We start from the raw sequence: 25,362 nt of genomic DNA on the forward strand, positions 1-25,362 counted from the left end.
TTTACTCCCGCTTCTTCCAAAAATCCTGAACTCTGCAGGACGATTATTATTAGTGACTAAGATCACCCTCTAGCTCCTCCATTATCAGCTAAGATATTTTAGCGGGTTTAGAGGCATTTAACTCCGTGACAAACATATATTTTCAGCAATCAGACGCGATTTTTTTCCTTCATGCTTATTAATTAGCTCTAAGCAGTGCATGAAAAAGTAAGAGTGGATTTCTTTGGGCAACAGTTTGGGGTTGAGTTGGATTTTTTGGGTTTTTTTTCTTTTGGGGTTTTGGGTTTTTTTTTTCCTGTATTCGTAGATTGTGATTAACCTACAAGAAATCTGCGTTCTCCTCAGCCAGGCATTCCCGCGGCAGGGCTGCGGAGGGTGCGTGTGTTATCACACAAAGACGGGTCTGGGAGGGGGAAAAAAGCTTTTTAGATACAGAGCCGACAAACTCCATCTTTTCAAAATTTGTCTTTCATCTGAAAGGACTCCTGGTTTCTCTAAGAGAAATCTTAGGGACTCTTTAGAAGTGAATGAGTGGCCATATTCCTATAATATAAAGAGATTTAAAAGTAGTTAATATTTTCACGTTTAAGGCCATACTGCTGCTGTCCTCACTGGCAAGACTATTCTTAGCTTCATGGCGTCAGGAACACACACAGTGACCTGTTCTAAAGCACTTGTAAGGGCCAAATTCCACTCTTGCTTACACCTGCGAAGTGGGTGAAATGCTTCTGACCACTCTCGATGCAGCGAGGTTTAAAAATGCCACTTCAGCATTTTATAATTCCCGATGAGATGGGCATGGCCGTGCACTGCGATGAGTGACTACCATCAGTTAGAAATTGCCTGCCTGTGAAAAGATTCAGGACCTTTTAAAATCTTCCTACTGATCATGGTTGTTCATAGTCCGGCTCCCCAAGGAATTAATACTCGTTTTAGAGGAAACGATTCAACAGATGCATTTCTCTCCAAGTTGTTTCACACTCTATATAAATGCAAAGCAGTTCGGAGGTTTGCATTAGTTCTCCTGAAAATCGCTATGGTTCTACCATGCGCTTGTATGGGCTGTATTCTAACGTTATTTCACAAGAAAAAAGAAAATAAAATAATTGGAAGAAACTTTGATTGGTCTGTCTGTTGCATGTATGGAAGCATTTAATTATCAATTAACATTTCCAAAGACGCTCAAATCAAACAGTGGCTCCTTAGTTTTGGTTAATTTATCCAGCTCATCCCAAGACTTACATTGTGAAAAGTAAAAGCTCTTCCACAAGTGGTAGGGAATGGTATATGTTCAAGGCAAGGGGGGGTAACCTCGGGAGTGTTTTTATCCTTGGTGTTCATTACAAGGTCCACGATTTTCGAAGAACATCTGTTCTGACGGGTGCCTTCAGCCCTCACGGTTCCTTTCTAACATTTAGTGTCAGACACCCATTAAGGTAGGAAGAAATTATAGCTGAGGAATTAAAATTTGGTATCGGGGGCATCAAAAACATCTGACGAGGCTTTTCTGTTCTCTCGGTGTCAATAATTTATTAAAAGTCATCTAAATGAGGAAGGCAAAACAAAGCGTGGAGCCCCGTGTCCGACAACACTGTTTTTCTGATGGTGCGTACGCACCCTGCAGATGTCATTTTTGCCTATTTTGAGGAAACAGTCCCGTTCCCGAAATCCTCCTCACATCATGGCAAACAGGGAAAGAGAACTGTTGTATTACTGCTCTTATCATCAGTGACGAGCATGGCCTTCCTCCATAATTAATCAGTGGACCTCTAGAGTGAGTACGGGATGCGTGCGGAGAAGGGAGAAAAGCAAGCTCTCTAATCTAATCTCCCTTCTTCTAGCACACAGGGCTGGAACAGCCCCAGGAGGGTAAACAAAACAAAATAACAACCACCAAAAGTCAGCAGACCGGATGCTCCCCCTTGCCCCCCGGCCGGACACCCCACACGCACTGCTCGTACAGTGTGCGCCGGGGCTGAAAGCCACGGCTTCACAAGACTTCTCCCTCCTTATGGAAAGGAGCTGGGAAAGTAGAGGCAGATAAGCGAGAAACTCTCTGCGGCTGAGGTTGAGGGGAGTTTGGAGAGTGGGGGCGGGCTGGGGAGGGGGGTAGAGGCGAGCTGGAGAGATTAGTGCTCTCATGGCTACCCGCTTTTTAACAAATCAGACAGATCTTCGGGCTGTGAATGACAGTTCTCACATTGGCTAGACTGCAACTTTCAACTTGACCTTGGCCTCTAGCCGTGTCTAACCCGTATGTAAAACAGCGCTGCCCCATAGAGCTGCCTCCCCTTCCCACTTCTCCTCCCTCGTCCTGCAAAGCGATTTTCAGAAGCAGCCTCGAGAAAACCGAGGGAAACAAACCGAACCAACTCATGGCAGTCAAGCAATGTTTGGCCGGAGAAATCCACAGGTTTCAAAACTGGAGCCTGAAAGAAAAGGGAAAATATGCGTGGAATAAATATTTGCTTTTGGCCCTGAGGAAAAATGCGGAAAAGAGTGTGCGAAGTTAAAGTGGGAACATTTTACTGGCTACAATGAAGGAAAAAAGCGGCTAAATGCTGCTAAATTAGCAGGGGGATGACAGAGACTTCAGGTATCCCAACTTAGGGCACGGAAAAAGCACCTTGAAAAAATATCCTTGGGCGCCAAAGAGCTATTTCTCATGGCTGGCAGCTCTGCGCTAGGCAAGGAAAAGCCTGCTCGGTAACAATGTACGTCCCGGGATTGCTCTGCGCTTGTAGCCATGAGGGTAAAACAATGCTACAACGTCAATGGAAAGCACAATAGGATAATAAATACGCCGAGCTGTCAGACTCCAAACAAAGCAACACGCAATTGGGGGAAAAAATTAGTTTTCAGGATGGGAGTATTTGTGGCTGTTTTGTGCACACGCGTGAGGGCTGAGAGCTGTTAACGATGAGACGAACGCTGCTTTAGGTCAAGTTTATTGATAGCTCAGGGATGGAGGGTTCTGGGTTCAAGGCTGTGCGCGAAAAGCTTGGGGGAGAGCAGCATCCGCGCCGATGGGAGCTGGGAGGATATTGAAAATTGAAATTATTTCACCCTATGAAAAATCCGTCCCGAAAAGAGAACGGAGCTGTTGGTTTTTTTTTTTCTAGCATTCGCTTGCAAAGTGGTACGGCCTTCCAAAAAAACCCTTCTTTTTCAGCCGATAATCCATTTTGTTTTCCCAGCGCGCACACACACACACACACAGAAAACGCCGAGGGTCCGTGCATACACCGTGCAAGCCGTCGTGATATTTTACAGCCGAAAAAGATTCAAATCGAATCGTAGGCCCAAGGTTTTATTATTACGGCAACAAATAATACAGCTGTATCACGATGAATATCCACTTAACTCTCCCGCTTCCCAAGACCTTCCTAAAAGATAATAATAAATAAAATGGGGATTTCCCCGTCAGTTCCTCTTATCTGACTTCTGAGACTTTGTGGCGAGAGGAGCGAGATGGGTCTTGGGCTTTCGACGGGCGGGAAGGAAGGAGGAAAACACCCAGAAAAGACCCCGGGAGGCTCCGTTTCGACAGCCTTATGTGTCCCAGCGCTGCGCCCGAGGAACGATTCTCCTCCCTCAGCTTGCGGTGGGCTCTCCGCGTCACCCGGCCGGGGCCCCGCCAGCGCTCCCCGGGGAGAGGCGGCGGCTCCGAGCGGCGGAGGAAGGGGTAGAAGGGGTGCGGCTCATCTTCCCCCCGGGACGAGGGGAGGCCTCCGGGGTTTCCGCGGCGCTCGGGGCGGGGAGGGCTCAAGGAAAGCGGCGCAAGGAGAGAGCAGGCGGGGTGCCAAGGGGAGCCCCGCACCTCGGGGGGTGCGCCGCGGCAACAACGGGGCCAAAAAGCTCACGCCTCGGTGGCGAGGGAGGGCCGGAGGGAGGAAGGGAGGGAGGGAAGGAGAAGGGACGGGCGGTCCTCCCCCCCCCGCCCCCGGCGCCCTCGTCCCGCGCGGCGGCGGCGGGACCGCGCCCGCACCCGTGCCCGCGCCCCGGGCCGGGACCCGGCCCCGCGCGCTGATTGCGTTATTTAATTATCTCCGCTTTATTCCCTCAGATGTTTATCAGCTGCTTTGCATATCACGTGGGGGCGGGCGGGCCAATGAGGGCCGGCCTGGCGCGACGCTGGCGCGTCAGCCCTGGTCAAGTCCCGGAGATTGAGTATCTCTTTTTTCAGTCTTTGGGGCTTTTAAAAAAGAGCCACTAGTCTCAATGCGGAGCGGGCTATGACAGCCTCCGTGCTCCTCCACCCCCGCTGGATCGAGCCCGTCATGTTCCTCTACGACAACAGCCTGGATGAGATCAATAAGAACATGGACGGGTTTCACGCCGGCAGCAACTTCGCGGCGGCGGCGGCGGCCAACCCCTGCCGCAACCTGATGGCTCACCCCGCGCCCCTGGCCGCCCCCAGCGCCGCCGCCTACACCTCCAGCGAGGCCCCCGCCGCCGGCATGGCCGAGCCCGCTGTCAAGCAGTGCAGCCCCTGCTCCGCCGCCGTGCAGAGCTCCTCCGGCGCCGCGCTGCCCTACGGCTACTTCGGCAGCGGCTACTACCCCTGTCGCATGACCCACCACAACGCCATCAAGTCCTGCGCCCAGCCCGCCTCCACCTTCGCCGACAAGTACATGGACACCTCGGTCTCCGGCGAGGAGTTCACGTCGCGGGCCAAGGAATTCGCCTTCTACCAGGGCTACGCCGCCGGGCCCTACCAGCCGGTGCCCGGTTATCTGGATATGCCCGTGGTGCCCGCCATCGGCGGCCCCGGCGAGCCGCGCCACGACCCCCTTCTCCCCATGGACAGCTACCAGCCTTGGGCCATCACGAACGGCTGGAACGGGCAAGTGTACTGCCCCAAGGAGCAGAGCCAGCCGCCTCACCTCTGGAAATCCACTCTCCCGGGTAATACACCTGCATGGCTCCCCCTGTCTCTCCTTTTCATCCTGCCCCGCTCGCCTCTCCCGGGTATCCCGCCGGCGGGGCTCCCTGATAACCCGGCCCGGGCCGGCCCTTCGCCGTCCCGCCCGCCGTCCCCGGTCCCATCCCGGCCCGGTCCGCACATGCTGGACCGGCACCGGTGCCGCCCCCTGCCCCCCGCGGGCGCACGGCACATCCCGCCTCGCCGGGCCGGCCCCGGGAGAGGAAACAGCTGAAAAGGGCCGCGGGAAGGGCTGTGGTGTTATTTTCCATAGAGCACGAAGTAAGCGAGCTCTGTAAATCTCTGTAGCCCCTCTCGGTCCTTCCCGGAGTCCCTGGCCGGGCTACGTGGGGTTTGTTATTATTTGTCCGTCTGACAGAAATGAGCCTTTCCCTGCCTAAAAGCTGCCTGCGGCAGCCGGGAAAGAGGAGTCCCCAGTGCTGAGCCGGGCTTTACCAGCTAAATCCAGCGGGGCAGGCGGAGGAGTGTGCTCTAACCCTTGTCCTTGTGCCTCTTGAAGATGTCCTAGCCGGTTCGAGCGATTTTCTAACGCTTCCCTGCATGGTTTTTCTGTTCCAGACGTCGTTTCTCATCCCTCGGATGCCAACTCGTACAGACGTGGAAGAAAGAAACGAGTGCCTTACACAAAGGTCCAGTTAAAAGAACTCGAAAGGGAATATGCTACAAATAAATTCATAACCAAAGACAAGAGGAGGAGGATATCGGCGACTACAAATCTATCAGAGAGACAGGTCACAATTTGGTTCCAGAACAGAAGGGTCAAAGAGAAAAAAGTGATCAACAAATTGAAGACTACCAGTTAATGGATTAAAAATGGAGAAGCAGCAATTCAAGAGTTTCAGAACTTCTTTTTTTTGTGTGTGTGTTCAGATTAAAGTAATTATTAATAATAATTAAAAAGAGAAAAGACAATGAACCTCTTCTTTCAGAACAAGAGATCTGTATCTTTGGAATTATAGCCTTTCTTTCTTATTCTTCTTCCTTTTTTTCTTTTTTTTTTTTTTTTAATATTGCTGTAGCAAAATGGTGAAAACTGACAGTTCTCCTGAAATCCCAAACAGCCAGCCAGTATCACTGACAGACTGTACAGCCCACAAGGCCAGCTCCGAGAGATACACTTTCAATTAGACACGATTTTCTGAGAAACTTGTAAATATTTCTAAGACCCTACTATTGGAAAGAAGACTCTTCGTGGCCACGATGCGAGAGCTGGTTAACGTGAGGAGGTCGATGTGGACACATGATCTGGTTTTCTTCCATTGCAATCCAAACTGTATGTTGAATGACTGCTCAGGTAAACCATAGTGAAACAATTACAATTACTGTATGTTTTTAAGCAATGCATTTATTGTCAAAAAGTAATAATAAACCTCGAAGGTACTGAATAAGGATTTCAGAGACATCAGTAATGAAGGAAGTTCTGTGGAGGATCTATCTTGATAGTAAATTTAAACATCGCAAATTAGTGAGGATAGAAAGGAAAATATTTGCTTGGAGATGTCTTTCGGTTTTATTTTTTGTTTTCCACAGATGAATTCTTGTCATCTAAACTGGGGGTTTTTGTCTGTTTGGGGGTTTTAATTTTATTTTTTTCTCCTGCAGACCATACAATAGATACATTTTAAAGGACTCTGGCTATTTTAAACCTGAAATAATCGTCAATAATTAATATTCTAAGTCCCCGGAAATTTTTAATATTTGAATATTGGCATTTCTTTACAGTAGAAAAAAAAATGGCCTGGGAAAAAATACCCAAGAACTTTGAACTGAAATACATTTTTTTTTCCCAGAAATATTTTGATTTATGTAATCTATATTTGATCTATAAGTAATTAGTCGTTTCTCCTTGTTTACTGTCTGTTTTGAGGCCGCAGTAGAATGTTTAGGGATTCTTTTTACAGCACCTTTTAATCCAATCAGTTATTTCAACCAGCACATTATTTTGTTTTTATTCACTATAAGAAGCTATCTTGTAAATAAAAAAAAATCAGCGCACTGTGAAAATGTACTTATGCACCCTTTTTTTTATATATTTCTACTGAAAAATGAAAACCCATGACGTGTAGAAGTATAGTAGTATTAATACTGTTAATAAAATAGTCACTGTAATAAAACCTGAAGGAAATACTCTTCATTTTTTTCCACTCCTATGCGCATTTAATAGAAAAATATAATGCATCTGTCTTATAATTATAATACTGTTGTCTTTCAGTATGTATCTTGTGTGTAGATGGTGGATTTTGTTTTCTTTTTCTTGGCGGTGTTTATGTGCGGGCAGGCACGCCTGATAACCGGCGTTCCTAAACTATCAATGTTTCGGTAATGTTGAACAGTGCTCTTGCAGCCGCGCTGGGGGACGGGGGTGGAAGACCAGGATGGTGCGAGCGCAGTGCCGCAGCCCTCGCCGGGAAATGGAGGCCGGCGGCCGAGCCCGGGGCTGGGGGCGCGCTGCCCAGCCTGCCCGTGCCTCCGCGGGGAGGGGGGGGGCTGCGCGGCGATGACAGGCCGGGCAAGGCCCGAAACCTTGACCTTGAGGGGGAAAAAGCCGATTTGTGACCTTGACTTTTGACAGCTCCGGGCGCCGGCAGCATCCGCGGGCCGACAGCGCCACCTCGTGGCCAGCGCGGGGTGGCGTCCGCACCTGGCCGCGCCCGCGCAGCATCCCGGCCCCGCAGCATCCCGGCACGGCCTTATCCCGGCCCCGCAGCATCCCGGCCCGGCCGCATCCCGGCCCCGCAGCATCCCGGCCCGGCCGCATCCCGGCCCCGCAGCATCCCGGCCCGGCCGCATCCCGGCCCCGCAGCATCCCGGCCCGGCCGCATCCCGGCCCCGCAGCATCCCGGCCCGGCCGCATCCCGGCCCCGCAGCATCCCGGCCCGGCACGGCCTTATCCCGGCCCCACAGCATCCCGGCACGGCCTTATCCCGCCCCGGCCGCATCCCGGCACGGTCTCATCCCGGCCCCGCAGCATCCCGGCACGGCACAGCCTTATCCCGGCCCCAGCCCATCCCGGCCCGGCCGCATCCCGGCCCCGCCGGCACCGCCCGACCGCGCACGGCTCCGTACAGCGCCTCGGGACGTGCAAGGCACAGCGCCGAGCAGGTTGTGCTTCCCGTGCTCTCTCTTGTCTCTGTCTCTGACCGGGCAGCGGCGGAGCTGACGCGGTGCCCAGCCGGTGCCCCGCTGAGGGATGCTGGGGCCGTGCGAGGAGCCGCAGGCCGGCCGGGATCGTGAGTGGAGGGCGGCTTTGGTCGGCCACAAAGAGAAGTTTGCTTTAGCCGTCTGTCTCCTGCGGTGGTCTGTAGCTCTAATTAGAGCTATTGGGGAACCTTTACGGTACATTTAGAGGGTATCATATGCCGCGCTCGCTGGGCGCTTCTAGCCTTACATTTCTGAAATTCAAAAGGACCCACCTCTGCAGGGATCAGCGCAGAGCGATTTCCGTCCCTCAGATCTGACTGTAACGCGTTCGTGCAATAACTGACATGAAAACTACCTGCAGGAGCGGGATTTATTTTCCAAGAGGCTTTCGTGTCGGAGGCTTTGCCCTACTTTAGGGATTTTACCCTTCCCACCGTGTGCGGCCGCGCAGGGCTGTGAACCGCTGTGGTTTCTCGGGCTGCAAAGCCCTGTGGTTTCTCAGGCCGCGGGAAACCCGCGGCCGCGGAGTGTGGGAATTTTGGATGCGTCCCTTCTGAGGCCGGTCAGGGAATTTCTGAGCGAGAAATCCCATCCTGCTGCGAAAATAGCCTAGGAGTGTCACATTATTGGCAGGCGGTTCCCAGACCATGCGGTTCGGTTGCGCTTCGGGGTGACAGGGTATCGGCCCCCTGTGACAAGCACCCGGCCTGCGACACCGTGCGAGGACCAGGGGTAAAGATCCAGGGGCTCAACCACACCCGCCCACGGCGGGCAGGGCCTTGGGCTGCCCACGGGCGTGGGGAATCACGGAGGAGCCGGTAGACTCCAGGACCACCACGGTATCCCCACGGCCTGGGATTTCCAGCGGGGCTGGAGCAGGCAGAAAAGTCCGCGCTGGAGCTGTTCTAGCTGCGGGAAGCCCTGATACCCTGCTCGAAGGGCTGGGGCTGGGGACTGGCGCCGGGGACCTGTGTCCCACCGGCGGTACCTGCTGCCCACGGGCTGTCTGCCTCGGCTGCGGGCACCGCACAGCCGCCTTCCCACCGTCTGCTTGCGACGTTTTCTGCTGAAGGAGAGAAATTGCCCGCAGAAGGCCACTAGTGAATTACACTTGTTCTTCCTCTGAGTGAATAATTTTGTTTATTTCGTTATATTTCCTAACCTGTGCCATTTCGCAGCCTGTGTAATTATTGCATGAGACTCCGCAAATTATATTTACTTCAGGTCGGAGGAGCTGGGGGTGATACAGAGGACTGAATCCTGCTTACCTTAGTCAGGATCTTCTATTTTCAGACCTTGCCCCGGAGGGATACAATTCAGGGACGCCTTGAAAGAAGCCCACAATGGGAACACGGCCGACATTAGTATAATTGCAGGTTTTGGGGTTTTATTTGTTTGTGGGGGTCTTTTTAAATTTTGTTTTGGGTTTTTTGTTTGGTTTGGTTTTTTAGGGTTTTTTTAAAGGTAACTTTTAATCGGAACTAGCATTTGAAGATTATGTTTTCGCACTGAACTACCTACCGTTCAAATTTGCTAAGCATTTCAAGACTGACTGTGGATTAGCGAATTTAAATTCCCACTACTGTTCAAATAGCTCAGCCGCGTATATATTTCACAGGGTAAAACGGGGAGCGTTTGACTCGCGATCGCTGGCAGGAGTAAGGTAACATTTTGGATCCGACCCCTGCTACCATGTAAGTCAGCCTCGAGGCTCTCCTAGGCTCTAGCAGGACGAGCAGGTCATGTTTCCCGGCCCTGCAGCGGAGAGTCCCCGGCAGGGAAGCAGCAGCACCCCAGCCCAGCGACGGAGCCCCCCACCCACCGGGGTGTCCCCCAAAGCCTCGGGCGGGCGGCGGCCGCTGCCGCGGGGAGGCCGCTCGGAGCCGAGCCGCTGCCTCCTCCTCCTCCTCCGGGCTCGGCTCGAGCCTCCTCCGGAGAAACATCCCACTGTGCGAGGGGCTGGATCAGGTGAGCAAAGACAGGGAGCCCCGTGCCTGGCTGTGCAGGGCACCGAGAAGAGGGAGCAGAGGGGAGCGGAGGCGGCCGGGGGAGCACTCGGCGGCCGTGCGGCGGCTCGGGGCACCAAGACGGTGGGGTCTGCCTGCCGCCTTCCGAGTCACGAAAGATCCGCTCTCCGCGGGCCTTGCGTGCACTCCTGCCCTCGCTTCTGTCGTCCCGCGTGTCTGCCTATCCACGGCTGCACCCACGCGGTCCCCCGCGCCTCCATCCCTCCATCTCCCTCCATCTCCCTCCATCTCCCTTTGCCGGGTAGACGCGGCCTCGGAGCGTGGGGGAGAGCGGGCATGTAGGTGTGTGTGTGTTCACGTTATTTATTGCCTTCATTTACCGTCCAAAAGCTGTTGGCACATACATTTTCAAGTACAAATTGCTGTTGTACTACATATTCCCCTCTCACCAATCTGCCGCCAGAGTCCTAAAACACATCCCTAATACGTTTTACAAGTGAATATTATCACCAACGAAAATAATTAAGCAACGTGATACATTAATTCACGACGTCCGTCCTTGCACACGTTTCAAAGAGAATTATTACTTATACTCCCCGCGTTACAGAGAATGTTTTAAAATGGTGGTAGGGAACTTACTGTGCCGGGATTACTGCGTAGAGTTACGTGTGCAAGGAGTTTTATTTGCAAACGTTAAGAAAATATGGCGGAAGAAGGATTTGGAAGGAAAAGAAAGACAAAACTGAAAACCAAAACGTATGTAAACATCGTACAGTCTTTATTTTCTCAGCTTCCCTTGAATCAAGAATGTTAGGTGTAATAATTTTCGCAGATGTGGAAAGAGATGCAAGGGACAGAGGGAGCAAGCTATTGCTATTACTGTATATTTAGTGTATTTATGGGAGCACTAACATCAGAGCACCATTCCATTCCTAGCGCAAAATGCGCAATATAATTAAAGACAAAAAAAAAAAAATTCAGTTTCACTTCAATCTCCACGTTGTTCACTTCCAGTCTTGGATTCAGAGACATACATTTTAATTCCCAGTGTCTGGAAATGTTAGTTTATAATCGCCTGATTCTTGGCGTCGTGGGTCCCTCAGTTTTCCCATGGGCAGAAAATGTCCTTATGTCTTGACGCGGACAGACAGGTATAACAAATGCTACACTTTTTCCCACCCAGAGAATAATCTGGTATTTAATCTATCCCTGCCTAGAGCACTTGGCAGTAGCAAAGGTGGTTTGCTATGGGAAATAAACCTTGACAGGAGCATATTTCCGAAAAAGAATAACTCTAAATCTTTTTTTTTTTCGGCTGCCTTTTGCTCAGAAAGATTCCAGTTTAAATACCCTGGAATGTTGTCCTCAGTGTTGAAATATTAGGGAAATCTCCTGTTACTTCCAGAAAAACGAGTTAATATATATATAAGTGTGTGTGTATATACATATATATATATGTCTGAGAGAATGGGTAAGAATCTCGGTCTCTAGCCTATACATTAAAAATATCTACGACGTAAATAAAATCCCATTCCTGGTGCATTTCAGCATTCTCCGTGGGCAGCATTAGCAATAAAATCAAGACAGCGTTTAATACAAAAAAAATATTGGCAGGCGCTAAAAGGCCGTTTGTCGCCATTCATAACATTTAGATGCGTTTCAATGCGCTATCATGAGGATCTGAAGAGATGTCCTTGCGCACTCTCGGCCCTTAAAGGAGTCCAAAAGGAAGAGGGGGAGGGAACCAGGGGGAGGACTTTGCAGGGGGGCCCGGGGGAATGTGGGGCGGTGGGTGCCGGACGGGCCCTTGCGCCCCGGCCGCGGGGGCGGGGGTCCGGCCACGCCGTGAGCCTTTCCCTGCCCCTGGGCCCCCTCCCCCTTGATGCAGTTGATTCATGAACTAGGGTACGAAACGCTAATGTTCATTAAGGCTATCCTCCTCCCTTCGGCCTCCTTCCCGCCCCCGCACCCCCAAAAAGAATAATTTTTTTTCCTCCAGTGAATAGCTTCAACATGGCGTACTGCAAGGCAGAAGCTTTGCCCGTTCCTAGATCTGAACTGTGATTAAACATCCCCAAAGAGAGCATCTCTCTTCCTCCCGCCGCTTCCCCCTCCCTTCCCTCCCCTTAGCGTAAAGCGCCCTCTTCTACGTAGGAAAGGTCAAGTCCTACAACGCACAACCCACGGTCATTACTGTACTGTGACCCGGGGTGTACTGGGGAGGAACGGCCGGGTGTCTCGTGATCAAAAACACTGGGACTTTTTCTTTCTTTTCTTTTCTTTTTTTTTTTTTTAATTTTATTTCTCCTACTCGTGCGATGGGAATCCGTGGAATTAGACAGCATTTTAGCCTCCCGCTACCACCTTGTGTGCAAATCGCCATCGGAAATCCTAAGGGACCAGGAGAGAAACAGAGAAAGAGAGGGCGGGGGGGAAGAGAGAGGGGGAAAAAAATAGCTATAATAGTAGTAGTAATAATAATAGCAATAATCGTCATTAGCCTGTGATATCGCTGCATTTTGCCTGAAGCTGGCAGGAAGGACGGTGTGCCCCAGTGGCTAGATTTCTCTCCATCCAAAGGCAAACCAACAACAACTAGAACAAAAAAAATTACAAACCCCTACATCAACAACAACCCAAGACACTGAAAAATCGAGAAGAAGTGTTTGGTGGACCGTGTATATTTAATCTGTAAGAGAGGAAACCAAAAAATATGCAATCCATCCTCACTGAACTGGAGATCTACAGCCCAGCGCGGGATCCTAACTGTCAGTCTCCGTGGGGATATATTTTTGCACAGGCGAGACACTTCTGGATGCTGGGGTAAGATTTTCGTGCTCTTCCTGGAGGCGGCTCAATGTCTCTCCTCTCTCCCTGCTCGGTGGTGAACTAAGCAAACAAGCCAACAGCAAACACCCACCCGGTCCCCTCGCAAAGAGCCCCCTGCATGAGTGGAGCGAAGTCATTCTGGAGGCCTTTGTGGAGAGTTTCCCAGGCCCCTGCTCCCCCCCAGCCCACCCAGCCGCCCCACTCCGTTTCTCCCACGGTGTTTGAGGCCGAAGTGCCTCTTCTCCTGCGGGGACCTGGGGGCAGGCGGCTGCCTGAGCTGATGCTAATAGAGCCGGAGAGCCAGTTGAGAAAAGTAAGACTGTTTCTCCTAGCTTGGGTGCCGGCTCCACCTTCCCCAGGGATGCTGCTTTCCTCTCTAGCATAGGTGGGAAGCAAAGAGGTCCCTTGGCAGGAAAGTGCGCCAGGAGAGGCTGGGGTCAGAGCCCAGGACGAGAGCAGACTCGCAGACAGAGCTGCTGGTTGTTTGGCTTTGTGCAGCGCCGTGCTGTACTGCAGAGCTGGGTCAGGCTGCATGGAAAAGCGTCTCCTGGTTTTTATCCCCGGTTGTTTTATTCCCGTGTACTTGCCTCTGAGATTATTTTAATCATTCAAGTGCCGGGGAGGAGGGTGGACGGCTGTGTGTGGAAGAAATATGGGGAAGGATGTTTAACCGGTCTGCTTTTCGCCATTGTTTGTGTGTATCTAGAGAGAAAAATGCCAGCCGGGCATTGTAACCTGTCAGTTTTAATTAATCTGAATTTCGTCGTAATCGCCTTGATTTGAACGCACTAAGCAAATTGCTTTCATTTATTCCCGATCGTATAAAACGACCTATATGGTCGGCTTGGGTGAAGAGTAATGAAAAAGAGGGTTATTTCCATCCTGGCTTCGAAATGCCTTCGGGTAGGCAAGAGAAAAAAAAAAAAAAAAAGGAAAAAAAATTTGGTTTTTGATACAAAGCAATCTCGCATGGACTTCGTCTACAGATAGTGGCTGATTTACATTTAAATATGTGAGGATTTCTAAATACTGTGCTGTATGAACATTTGATGGGAAAATAAAACCGAAAGAGAAAGAGCGATTAGCACCCACCCTTCGCCTGGTCCCATTCTGGACGTTCTGCCCAATTTCACTCGGGCTCTGCAATGTGGATCCGTCATGCTTTTGAGACCCGATTTCTGAAAGGACTGATATTAGAATTTGTTGAAAAGTCGGGAAAGGGAAACGAGCGGGACAGTGAGCGGGCTCCCACCCGGGCACAGGCAAGAGCAGCCATATTAGGCTTGGAGGAAGAGCTGTTTGTATGGGTATCTTTGCTGTACATATGAGAGAGGAGACGAGAAAGGATCCTTACGAGCTGGCTGAGTTGTACATGGGCATATGATCGCATCCTAAACTGCAGCACGTACTTTAAGCTCTTGTTATACGAATAGCTTCCTATAAAATTTGCACAAGTACAGGTACCTTAATTATAATACAATTCTGAGAGTCCATCAAAATATGAAGTTGGAGCTTTGAAGTCGTTGATTTGACAGTCCCGGTATAGCGATACTTCCTGTACCCGCCCCCTAAAGCAAGAATTGATGAAGAAATGTCTTTAGTTCCGTGGGTTTCACGATATGTGCATAAGGCTCTCCTATAAAGTTAGCAGTGGTACAGTAAAATCTGATGTGTTTCTTGGCGAGTTGGGCAAAAGAATTAAATAAAAAATTGAAATACCTTTATAAATCATTGTTAAAATTTAATGTGCATTAGAGAGAACCTTATATCCTATAAAATTCAATTTAGCTTAGAATCCCAGTCAATTACCTTGACGTGAATTTCTGTGGCATAGTGTGGATCTCGGCATCTCAGAAACAGTCTAACTACGACAGGCTGGTCTCGGCGTTGAGGCATTTCACTTTCTGTAGCTTTCTGGACTTAATCTAGAGGGCACATTATATTTCTCATAGCTCTTGTGCTTTGTTTATATCCCGAATTGGTATGCAGAAAATGCTCCTTTGCCAGAGGCAACGCGATAGGATTATTTTTTTTCCTCTCAGTGACTATATTTCCTGGATTAACAAATCTAAGGTCAAGTTCAAGGCATCGATTCTAGCAATACTTTTAAATGTAAGTCGACACGGGAATGTTTTGGCGGACTTTTTTTTTTTTTTTTTCTTTTTAATGATAGAGTAAAGCGGCACTCTTCTTTGCGGGTGAACTTTGCATGGGAACATCGCCTGGGATATGGCCGTCTGCAGGGATAACTGTCGATTACTAGCACCTCACTTTCAAGGGATCACCGGGGATGTTTCCCTAAACCGCTCTGCTTAGTTCTTCATAAAATACATTGTCACGAAAGGGGACTGGTACCTGCTTACTGCAAACGGTGCTAACGACACGGCGCTTTGTGGGTCTGGGTGGGAGTGGGGGGAAAGTGCCTGCTCTTCTGTACCGGCGCATTATAACCAAGAAAATTTGCTTTCGCACCAGTTTAGAGCCCGCCGCTGGCTCTAGACACCCCTCTCCCGCAGACTAAGTTTGCTAAAAGTCTCTTGCACCTGTGTCTGGATAGACGGGGGAGGGAAATAAGTCATTGTGTGTATGTTTTCTTGTGCTGGGAAAGACTCCGAGAGTGTTCAAGGGGAGAAAAAGAGACATTTATAGAAGCATCGTCAGTCAATCAATTTCTGATATACTACATGGTGTGAGAAAACCTCTGCTTGCGACCGTCTTGTTGCCAAACCCGCCAGCATTGTCTTTCAGAACTAGGCTCCGAGCAGTAAATATAAACATTTTCGAGGTGTTCAGAGCCCCGAGACCCTGGAGCTCTGGGCTGGGAACCCGGGGGGTGAGGAGACACATTGTGAGAGACTCCCCGCGCGTTGGGAAGGCGCCGGGAGGCTGTCAGAACAGCAAATCGTTTGGCTGCTGGTGAGCAAGAGAATAGCTGCCGAAACATGAAGTTTTCTATCTAGAAGTAGCTTTCTCTCCTGAAAAAAAAAAAAAAAAAAAAAGGAAAAGAAAAGAAAAAATCCGCAATATTTCAGTTACTTGCAATTATCAGAGTCAGAGAGCCCTCAGATGTTCATAAGCTCAAAGGGATGCAAAATATCATGATTGGTGGCCAGCAACGAGTACACTCTGTAGGTCCGTAGTAGTTTAATCCTAAAATTAAAACTAGACGGGAGGCTTGGTTGGGGAAAAAAAAAACAAACTAAAAAAAAATCGCCTTTTTAATTTCAGCAACTTAAAAAGACACAGAGAGTGACAAAGGAAAGGAAAGGATTTTGCTAATTTATACTAATTTGTATTAAAAATTAATCTGAAGTATTCTAGCCCAGATGACTGCAGCCTTTGGAGGTGTTCAAGCCTCTGAAATAATGCAATGTGGTTAAAAAAAAGGTCAGAATTACATTGAATCTGTTTCCATCTGCTCGTTCTCTTTACACGTATTCTGCAGTTTCCTAGCAAAATCACAACCACGCCGCCTCACGTTTTGGAAAATAAATAGCCATGTCACAGTACGGGGCTTCCATCTCATATATATATATACACATATACAAATACATACAAGAATTCACCTATTATTTAAAATTATTTAGCTAGCTATTGTAGCACTTCATTCTACTGCAAGTACGGAAACACATTTAGTTAAAAAAAAAAAAGTATACATGTAGCTTCTTTCCACAACAGACAAAACGGCAAACAGAAAAGAAATGCCTTTTAAGAACTTCTGAGCCCGAGCTATTTAAAATCCAATAATCAGCAGGTCTTTCTGGTCTTTCTGAAGCTGAATTCCTGGCAAATTTTGCGACGAATTATCGCCCTGTGCCCCTATTTACATTGGTAAAGGTGGAAAGACGGTGCGCTTTTTTTTTTTTTTTTTTTTTGGCAGCAACATTTCAAATTCCCTAATGTTACGCTTTTCTAACAAGCCTTTGTAGACTGTAACCAACCCTCAGCTTTACGAAACACTGTCCTAACTCCTTAGATATTTTCTTCTGCTCGAGTCGTAATACCCCTCACCCTCCCTGTGCGAGAGAAGCAGCAGAGATTGAAGCCAGCGATCCTGTAATATTTTAATTAGCTCGTCTTGACGCAAATTCCTTCTAGCACACGTTCCTCCTGTTAATTAGAGGCACCCACCCTACTGGCAAGGTAAATGGTCGGCTTGAAATATTTTCCAAGCAAAGCCCGGTACAAAAAGACAACAATTTAGATACAATAGAACTTGACCTTTTGGAGAAGCAGTAGTGAGTTAAACAGCTCCCCTTGCACACCATCTGTAGATGTAAAAGCTAGACTATCGAGGCGTCCTAGTTCTGTTTATATTCCTCCAAAGAAGAAGAGATGTAGCTTTTTTCTCCTCCCTTTGTTTAGCTTAGCTATGGGTAACAGTCTCCCCACCTCTTGGCCACGCTTCTCCTTTGCAAAACCGTCCTGCAGCAGAGGTTCCAAATTCAGAGCGGCTTTACCCTCTCTAATCCGGTCGAAATACACGGGAAGGCGTAACGAATGCATTTTGCTTCTCCAAACGAAATGCCTGCCTTTGTTTATGTTGTTCTCAGTGAGGTTAGCGAGGGGAAGGCTCGGTTTTCCCCCTTCCTCAACGCGGAAGTCCCAATTACTGTATTAAAAGAGCAATTCAACATTAGACCAAATAATCAACATTGATAATTGTGCTGAGCACAGCAACTTAACAGCAGGCTCCCTGCAATTACCCACACATTCCGGGACTTTAAGCGTACATTATCTCTTGTTTCACTTAACAGCAAATAAAGCAGAGAACAGCCTGTGCCTTGGGTGTCTGCTCGCTCCCAGACGAGCTGTGCCCCCCTCGGTTTTCCCCATCAGCCTTCCCGCTTGTTGTGCAGGCGTTTTGGGGTCCCCCTGCGCTACAAACCCGCTCGAGGAGAAATAGGCTGCTTGGTTTGGAGAGGTGGGGGAGCGAGCCCCGGCGATTCAAAAGCAGGCATCGGGGCCGCACGTGTGCATGCTGTGCAAGCACATATATGCCCAGACACACGCACACCCACGCACACACACGCCTGTTTCCAGTTGCCTTCTCGCCCTTCTTGCCTTAATTTCCCTTTGTTTCCCAGAGGCAGCCCCGAGCTCTGGCACGGCGGAGCCTCGCACGGCGCCGCAGCCCCCGCTGCAGAGGGGAGCGGCGAAGAGCCCCATACAAACCTGTGCCAGCTGCGCGCCCCATTCCTAGCCCCAAGGTTTGAAATTTATTGAAATGCAAGAGGGCGGCTGCAGTGAGTCCGAGGAGGTGGCGTCCCGCGACTCAGCGCTGGGCAGCTCTGTCATGTCTGCTCTGACACAAGCTGAAGTTGACTGCCAAAGTGCTATAAAACCGCAGGTCAGTCTAGAACTGTTTTCGGTTCCCCTAGACGCGCCGTGTTCAATTATAGCCTTAAAAGCCCTAATACAAGTGCAAGAATTTGTTTGCCATCACACAGAGGCGGGGCGAGGCTCGGCAATGGTGGCGCCTTTGTTATCTCAAAGTCACTGAAATCCTTATACATTCCTTTTTGTTCGAAGGGAGGAGTGTCTGCGTGTGTGCAGGGTGTGGGGAGAGGTTTTCATCGACGGAATTGAACGGTGCGGGTATACAGGGAAAATAACCAATGTTCGGACACCAAAAGAGGGCTTCCGACCCCCCAGTCCACTCCACCCACCACCCCACCACGACCACCCCCCGCAAAAGACTAGGGGGAAAGTAAATGAGAGCAAAATTACAGCGTTATGGAAAAAGCCAACCAGAGCTCTGGCACACCCCTCCCCACCTCAAGTTAAAAAAAAAAAAATTAAGAGGGAGAGAGAGGGAAAGCCCCCAAACCTTTTTACAATCCCTAAACGACATTGCAGTCTTCTGCTAGCGGTTTTGACGACATGCAATCTCTTTCCATCCACTTTCTAGCAAATATGTCAAGCTGGAAGATTAATTCATTAATTTCAAGTTCAGCTCACAGACGTGCAGTAAGCATAAGAAGTTCTTGCAGCAAACCAAAATAAAGAGTTCATTACAGGGATACGTCCAGAGCATTTGATTTGTGAACGGTAACCCTTGTAAAATAAGAAAAAGGCATATAAACATTAATGCTAATAAATTAGTTTACTCCACTACAAAGTAATTACTTGATAATCTTGAATTTACAGCTTGAATTCAAACGCAATAGTTAACTATAATGTAGGGGAAATACATAATGAGAATATTTTCTCTCTGCATAACATGATTAGATTTGTTATTGAGTCGGTTACGATAAGCTAAGCAATAAATAAACAAATCGATGTTGACATTTAAATACCGAGGATCTCCACAATTTACTGGAGAACTTTCTCCGGATATATAAATACTTCCACAGCACTGCAGAGGAAGAGGGGGGGAAAATCCAAATATTATTTCCCTAACATTTTCGTTTCCCTTCCACTAGCCTCCCAAGTCCACGGGGGCATGGATCTTGAACTACGTCTGATTTCCTAAGAGCACCGACTTCACAATAGCCGTTTTCCACTCTGTTTTTCTATTTTGATAAAATCCAGCCGGAACTCAGATATTTCTTTTCTGAAATCGAACATCAGAAGAGCAAAAAAATACTTTTTCCGAGAGCTTAGGGATGTCCGTGCCTCAAAAGGTGCTGTATTCTTTGGCGTATTTCTGTGTTTTCTTTGGCTCTGCTCGTTCGGAGGGGTGTGCATTTTTATTGGCAGAAAAGTACTTTTTCGTCTCTGCCCTGTACAATCCGCTTTCTATATCATCCCTTTCATGCAACAATAGTAAAAGTTTAACCCGGTTTTTAAAATAGGTCTCCCTGGGTGTCAGCCTTCAGCGACGACACAAAGCTAAAAGGAAAGTATCTCGGTACGGCGAGTTTGCTCCTACGGGTTAACAGTATGTCAAATAATTTTAACTAGGCTTCTGGCAATTAAACTCGGAGTATTTGTCAAGCTGGGGTAGCCCAATATCCACTGGTTTTCCAAGCGTTTAGTTGCAGAGTGAGGCGGAGAGATCAGCAAACAGTCTTTAGCTCTGTGGTCTGCACTCTAAAGGGCTTGCTGGTTTTCTGGCGTTGCGACTGAGGCAAGGGATGGTTTGGAGAGGGTGAGGAGGGGAAACCTGCGTCCTGGGGACCCGACATTGTTAACCACCTCCAGTAAAGCTTGGCTGAAGCCGCGCGGGGTATTTAAGGTTAATATGTAAGTAAGGGAAGGAAGACACTAAGCGCTTCGGAAGTGAACATGAATGCAAGCATGTAATCTATTCACCATGAAAATCAGTAAAGACTTGACCCTGGCACATTCTTCCTAGTAAGGTTTCCAGAAAAAACCCCGAAGAGTGAGGGCTTTTTTTATTTTTTTTCTTTTCTTTTTTTTTTTTTTTAGGGGCGAGGACGGAAAGCTCAAACCGATCCCAAAAAAAAAAAAAAAAAGAGGGGGGGGAAAAGAGAGGGGAAAAAAAAAGGGGGGGGGAAGGAGGGTTTTTTCAGGAGCGTTTTCCTCCTCCTCGTATGCAGCTTTCCTCGAGAAAGCGTGCGTGCATCTCTAGGGTGCCCTCCTTCTCGGAGCCTGCCAGCGAGCCGCCGAACGCCCCAGCAAGCGCACAAACAAACAGAAAGGTCTCACCTAACCCCGGGGGGGATTGATAAGCCTCTCTGCTCCAGAGCCAGAGGGTGCCAGGGGCCGGGCCGCTAAAGATCGGAAGCCCACCCCAAAAAAAAAAAAAAAAGAGTGGGGGGAAAAGAGAGAGGAAAAAAAAAGGGGGGGGGAAGGACGGTTTCTTCAGGAGCGTTTTCCTCCTCCTCGTATGCAGCTTTCCTCGAGAAAGCGTGCGTGCATCTCTAGGGTGCCCTCCTTCTCGGAGCCTGCCAGCGAGCCGCCGAACGCCCCAGCAAGCGCACAAACAAACAGAAAGGTCTCACCTAACCCCGGGGGGGATTGATAAGCCTCTCTGCTCCAGAGCCAGAGGGTGCCAGGGGCCGGGCCGCTAAGTCTGGGGCAGTGGCAGGGCGGCAGTGTGTCCCCCCGGGCTCCCCCCCGGCCAACCTGCGCTGGGCTCGCCCCCGGGCGCTGGCGACGAGCTGTTGCTCTCCCCCTTTGCGACGGCCACAAAGGGAGCGGGGCCCGGGCCCGCCGCTCGTCAATGTCAACGTCGGGCCACGTGACCGCACCTCCCGCCGCCGCCGGGAGAGCTCTCCACGTCAGCCTACGTCTCCCCATCCCTTACTTCACGGATCCGCTTCAAAGGGGCAGCTGCGTTACAGAATCATGTTAAGCTCAGCTAATGCGGAGAAGCCGAGGTAGCCCTAATGATGGATTTTGATGAGCGTGTTCCTTGTTCCTCTAACATGTATTTGCCAAGTTGTACTTACTACGTCTCGGGTCCTGATTTTTCCAGCCTCCCTTCTTTTTTGCCCCAAACCCCGTCTTCTCGCCCTATGACATACTCCTACTCCTCCAACCTACCCCAGGTCCAACCTGTGAGAGAAGTTACCTTCAGGGAATATGCCATTGATCCCTCCAGTAAATGGCACCCCAGGAACAATCTGCCCCACTGCTACTCGGCAGAGGAGATCATGCACAGAGACTGCCTGCCTGCCACCAACACTGCTAGCATGGGCGAGATGTTCGGCAAAAACACAGCTAACGTCTACCACCCCAGCACCAACGTCTCCTCCAATTTCTATAGCACGGTGGGCAGGAACGGGGTCCTGCCCCAGGCTTTCGACCAATTTTTCGAGACGGCTTATGGCACGGCGGAAAACCTGGCCTCGGCGGACTACCCGGTAGACAAGAGTGGCGAGAAGGCGCCCGCGGCCGCCGGGGCGGCGGCGGCGGCAACTTCAAGTTCGGAGGGCGGCTGCGGCAGGGCGGCGGCGGCCACGGCGGCGGAGAAGGAGAGGAGGAGGCGGCCGGAGAGCAGCAGCAGCCCCGAGTCGTCTTCCGGCAACAATGAGGAGAAATCCGGCAGTTCCAGTACGTATAAAGGCAGCGCCGGAGCGCTTTTAGGAAAGGCAGCTTGAAATCTAGCGCACCGCCGCTGTTAAATTTTTATATGCTGTTTTATAAGCATATAAGGTTTATGAAGGGCCTTTAGATTTCCCCCAACAAAACTTTGTTATAAAAGGCGAGATCACGTGTTTAGTGCTGAAATTGGCCGTGAAATACCCACCGGGCAATGGATGCCTAATTTTTTTTTTCCTTTTTCTTCTATTTTTTTTAATTTTTTTCTGCTTTTTTTTCTTTTTAAATAACAATAAAAAACCAGTTCCGTGGTCAGCTCTTGAAAATATAATAATGTTAGTTCTGTGCCTGTAAATTCGGCAAAAAAAGGAGATCCTGACTCCTTTGATATCAATGTAATCCAGTGATTTTATAAAAGCCATGTGTTGCACCAGAAGTCTAGTTAGGAGCTGAATTCAAAGCCTTCGCCGTTTTAACGATTGCGCTAGAATAGCGTTTAACAGATAAAGTAGCCGCCTGAACTGTAGCAATATATTAAAAGAAGCAAATTAACCTAAAGCTGGCCTTTTTGTCTAAAGGAAGCCATTTTACTAAGGCACTGTGGCAATTACGTGTTGCCTTCTGTCCAACAGTTTGTTACTTACAATTGTTATTCAATCTGTCAAAGTCTGATTTTTTTATGTGGGCTTTTTAAAAGGCAAAGCTAGTATACGGCCGGCGGAAAAAAATACCTCGACAATGAACTGTACCAGAAAAGGAAGTTTTTAAAGGGATAGCAGCTACGTTTAATGTAAAGAGCTCCTGAACCTTGAAACCTTTTATATTCTGCTTAATGAACTTTAAAACCGTAATGGCTAATCGAGAGGAGAATACCTCGGTGCGGTGGAGAACGTGCTTGAAAATAGCCGGCTAGGGGGAGAGGGAAACGCCTCAGCCTTGGGCTCTGGGGTTTTTCCTCTGCTCGGGACGTGGAGAGGGGATTAGGCCAGGGAAGGAGGGCGAGATGCGGGCGGGCAGGGGCTCGGGAGGGCTGGGCTGCTGCCCGCTGCAGGCAGCCAGGTGATGGCTGCTCCCTGGGCGGCTCGGCGTGCGCGGCGGCGCCCGGCGGAGCAGCCTACAAAGGCTTTCCTCCGGCTCGTGAAATCCGCGAGAACCCCCCGCCACCAGCCTTTCCTGCAGCCGCCCTCCCCGCGGAGGAAGCGGGGCCGGATCCCCGCGTCCCGGCGGGGGTTTCGCCCCGCGCGCCGCCGGGGCCGCGGCGCTGCGGGAGCCGGGCTGTGCCGGGGGTCCCGGGCCCCGCTGCCCGCGCCCGCCACGGAGGAGGGCTGGCGCCAAGCCCCAGAGCCACCAAGTCCGGCCCCGGAGCGGGCAAAACGCCTCTTTTCCACATTAAGTGCTTTCCCTGAGAGTACCCCCGTTCCTCCTCAGCCCCCGCCGCCGGCCACCGCCGGGTCTCAAATGGTTCTGCCTTTTTTCGCTCCACAGGTGGACAACGTACGCGTAAAAAGAGATGCCCATACACCAAATACCAGATTAGAGAGTTAGAAAGGGAATTCTTCTTCAGTGTCTACATAAACAAAGAGAAACGCCTCCAGCTCTCCCGAATGCTCAATCTGACCGACCGTCAAGTCAAAATATGGTTTCAGAACAGAAGAATGAAAGAAAAAAAAATTAACAGGGACCGATTACAATATTACTCAGCTAATCCACTACTTTAAAACTCATAGCGTTTTTCAAGACGAGATTAAATTCAGATTTCGCCCTTGACAAGGTCAAGCCACGGGGTTACGTGGAGGAAGGAGGTGTGTATCTGACGGGACTAGAAGAATCTAAGGTTTTACACACACGTAAACCTACTCTGGAACTGCGATGATGATTTTTTATATATATATTTACATATCAACTGGAATCGATTTGATTTTGACACACATGGGATCCATTTCTAAACGTGCACGTCACCTCTGAGTGCAAAATCCATACCTCTTACCTTTCCAGGCACTGCGGCTCACCCTGCCACCGCTTTCGGCAGGCACGGGCGGGGACGGTCCTTCTCCATCCCCGGACTCGCCCATCCTCGGCCCTTTCTCTGCCCTGTGCTGCTGTGGAACAGCTGTCTGGAGACTGCCAGCTCGGCCTCACCCAACCAGGACCACTGCAGAATATAAACTCTGAGAACTAATCTTTTGTTCTTCCTTAGGAAAATGTCTGGGTTGGAGGCAGCGTTCCATTGCTCATGGGTTTGAAATAAGAATTGAAGGACGGGCACGCACACGGACACACACACACACGGACACACACACATACAGAACTAAAGAAAGGGGGGGATGTCATGTCCACACCTTCCTGGGGCCAACCGCGAGTAGTTGTAATATGGATGTAGTGATGGTTATAGTAGCGTTTCCTTTGGGGGTGTGGGGTGGGATGGGGGCGAGAGAAAAAAGACCGAAATGAAAAAATTAATTATTTACTTTTAAAAATCAGGTATAAATTCGCCATATGTCGTAAAGAAACAATCACTGAAAATAAAATTAGAAAAAATTAATTAGCTCTTGTTTTATTTATGACAACACACTATGCGTTGCCATCTTTTTGGAGACAAATCATATACAAATACTAAAAATAAATCGGTGAAAAAGTGTGAATTTCAGCATTTTGAAAGAAACAACTCCTTAAAGGAAACTAACCTTCTGGCTTCTGGCTCACAAACTTTCTTCAGGAAATACCTGTGGAGAACGACAGTTTAGCAAATACCACACAACACTTAATTGAAACTTGGAGTTGTGCAATGCACTAACATTGGATGATTAAAATAACTCTATTGCATGTTCGTTTAAAGGTGACTAGAGAGGAGTTTAAACAGAAGCCAAACAATGTAAATATGGTAATTTTGTTGTCGTCTACTTTAAATGTCATGAGCTCTACTTTGTCGCCCAGTCGACGTATGCAAAGAATGGAGAGTTGTTTGAACTTATTTTAAATATCTATAAATATATATATATTTCCCTGCAGGAACCAAAGTGTGAAAAAAAATGCAATTTAAAAAAACAAAAAAAAAGAGGAAAAAAGGAAAATATTTAAAATTCTATATCAGTTTACAAAGGATACCGTGTTCTATCATTGAGGTAATTTGCTGTCGAGAATATCTGAATGTATATTTCATACAGGAATGGTGTTTTACAAGACTTGTAAATAATAAAAAAAATAAGAACCCATGACCTATTTTGTTCGAATGCCCTTTTTTTTTTTCCCTGGTTGGTTTTTTTTTTGTGGTGTTTTTTTTGGTTTTTTTATTGTTCCTTTGGGGCTAAAGGGTGTGGGATTTCTTTACATGTGCAGCAAAGTGGTGATAAGAATGTTTTTGACTAATAAATTTTGCCAAATGGATGTAATTTCTTTGTCACAATTCACAAAATGCAATATCTTTATATGATGTCACTGTTTTCAATATGTATCATCTATATGTATATACAGTTTTCTTTTAATATGCGCAAGTATTTGGTTGCATGTATACAGTGGAGCAGCGCACAA

General features: G+C 48.9%; 2 protein-coding genes and 1 long non-coding RNA gene across 3 annotated transcripts; 2 read left to right on the forward strand and 1 right to left on the reverse strand.

The window, feature by feature from the left end:
* Positions 1 to 4,169: 4,169 nt before the first annotated feature.
* Positions 4,170 to 6,979, forward strand: HOXA13 (homeobox A13). The gene is made up of 2 exons (XM_039709304.1): positions 4,170 to 4,908; positions 5,504 to 6,979. The coding sequence occupies exons 1-2, from the start codon at positions 4,236 to 4,238 to the stop codon at positions 5,746 to 5,748; spliced, it is 918 nt and encodes a 305-aa protein (XP_039565238.1). The 5' UTR covers positions 4,170 to 4,235; the 3' UTR covers positions 5,749 to 6,979.
* An 8,116-nt stretch (positions 6,980 to 15,095) lies between these two features.
* On the reverse strand, positions 15,096 to 21,129 carry LOC120501190. Its single transcript, XR_005627239.1, has 3 exons — positions 20,793 to 21,129; positions 17,275 to 17,494; positions 15,096 to 15,857 (listed from the first exon to the last, which is right to left on the reverse strand). It is a non-coding gene; the product is annotated as an uncharacterized LOC120501190 (long non-coding RNA).
* A 50-nt stretch (positions 21,130 to 21,179) lies between these two features.
* Positions 21,180 to 25,361, forward strand: HOXA11 (homeobox A11). The gene is made up of 2 exons (XM_039707050.1): positions 21,180 to 21,846; positions 23,320 to 25,361. Exons 1-2 carry the CDS (start codon positions 21,180 to 21,182, stop codon positions 23,550 to 23,552), a joined length of 900 nt encoding a protein of 299 aa, XP_039562984.1. The 3' UTR covers positions 23,553 to 25,361.
* The last annotated feature ends 1 nt before the right edge of the window (position 25,362 follows it).

The sequence above is a fragment of the Passer montanus genome, unplaced genomic scaffold (genome assembly GCF_014805655.1).
Source record: "Passer montanus isolate IOZ18808 unplaced genomic scaffold, ASM1480565v1 scaffold10, whole genome shotgun sequence".
Classification (NCBI taxonomy): Eukaryota; Metazoa; Chordata; class Aves; order Passeriformes; family Passeridae; genus Passer; species Passer montanus.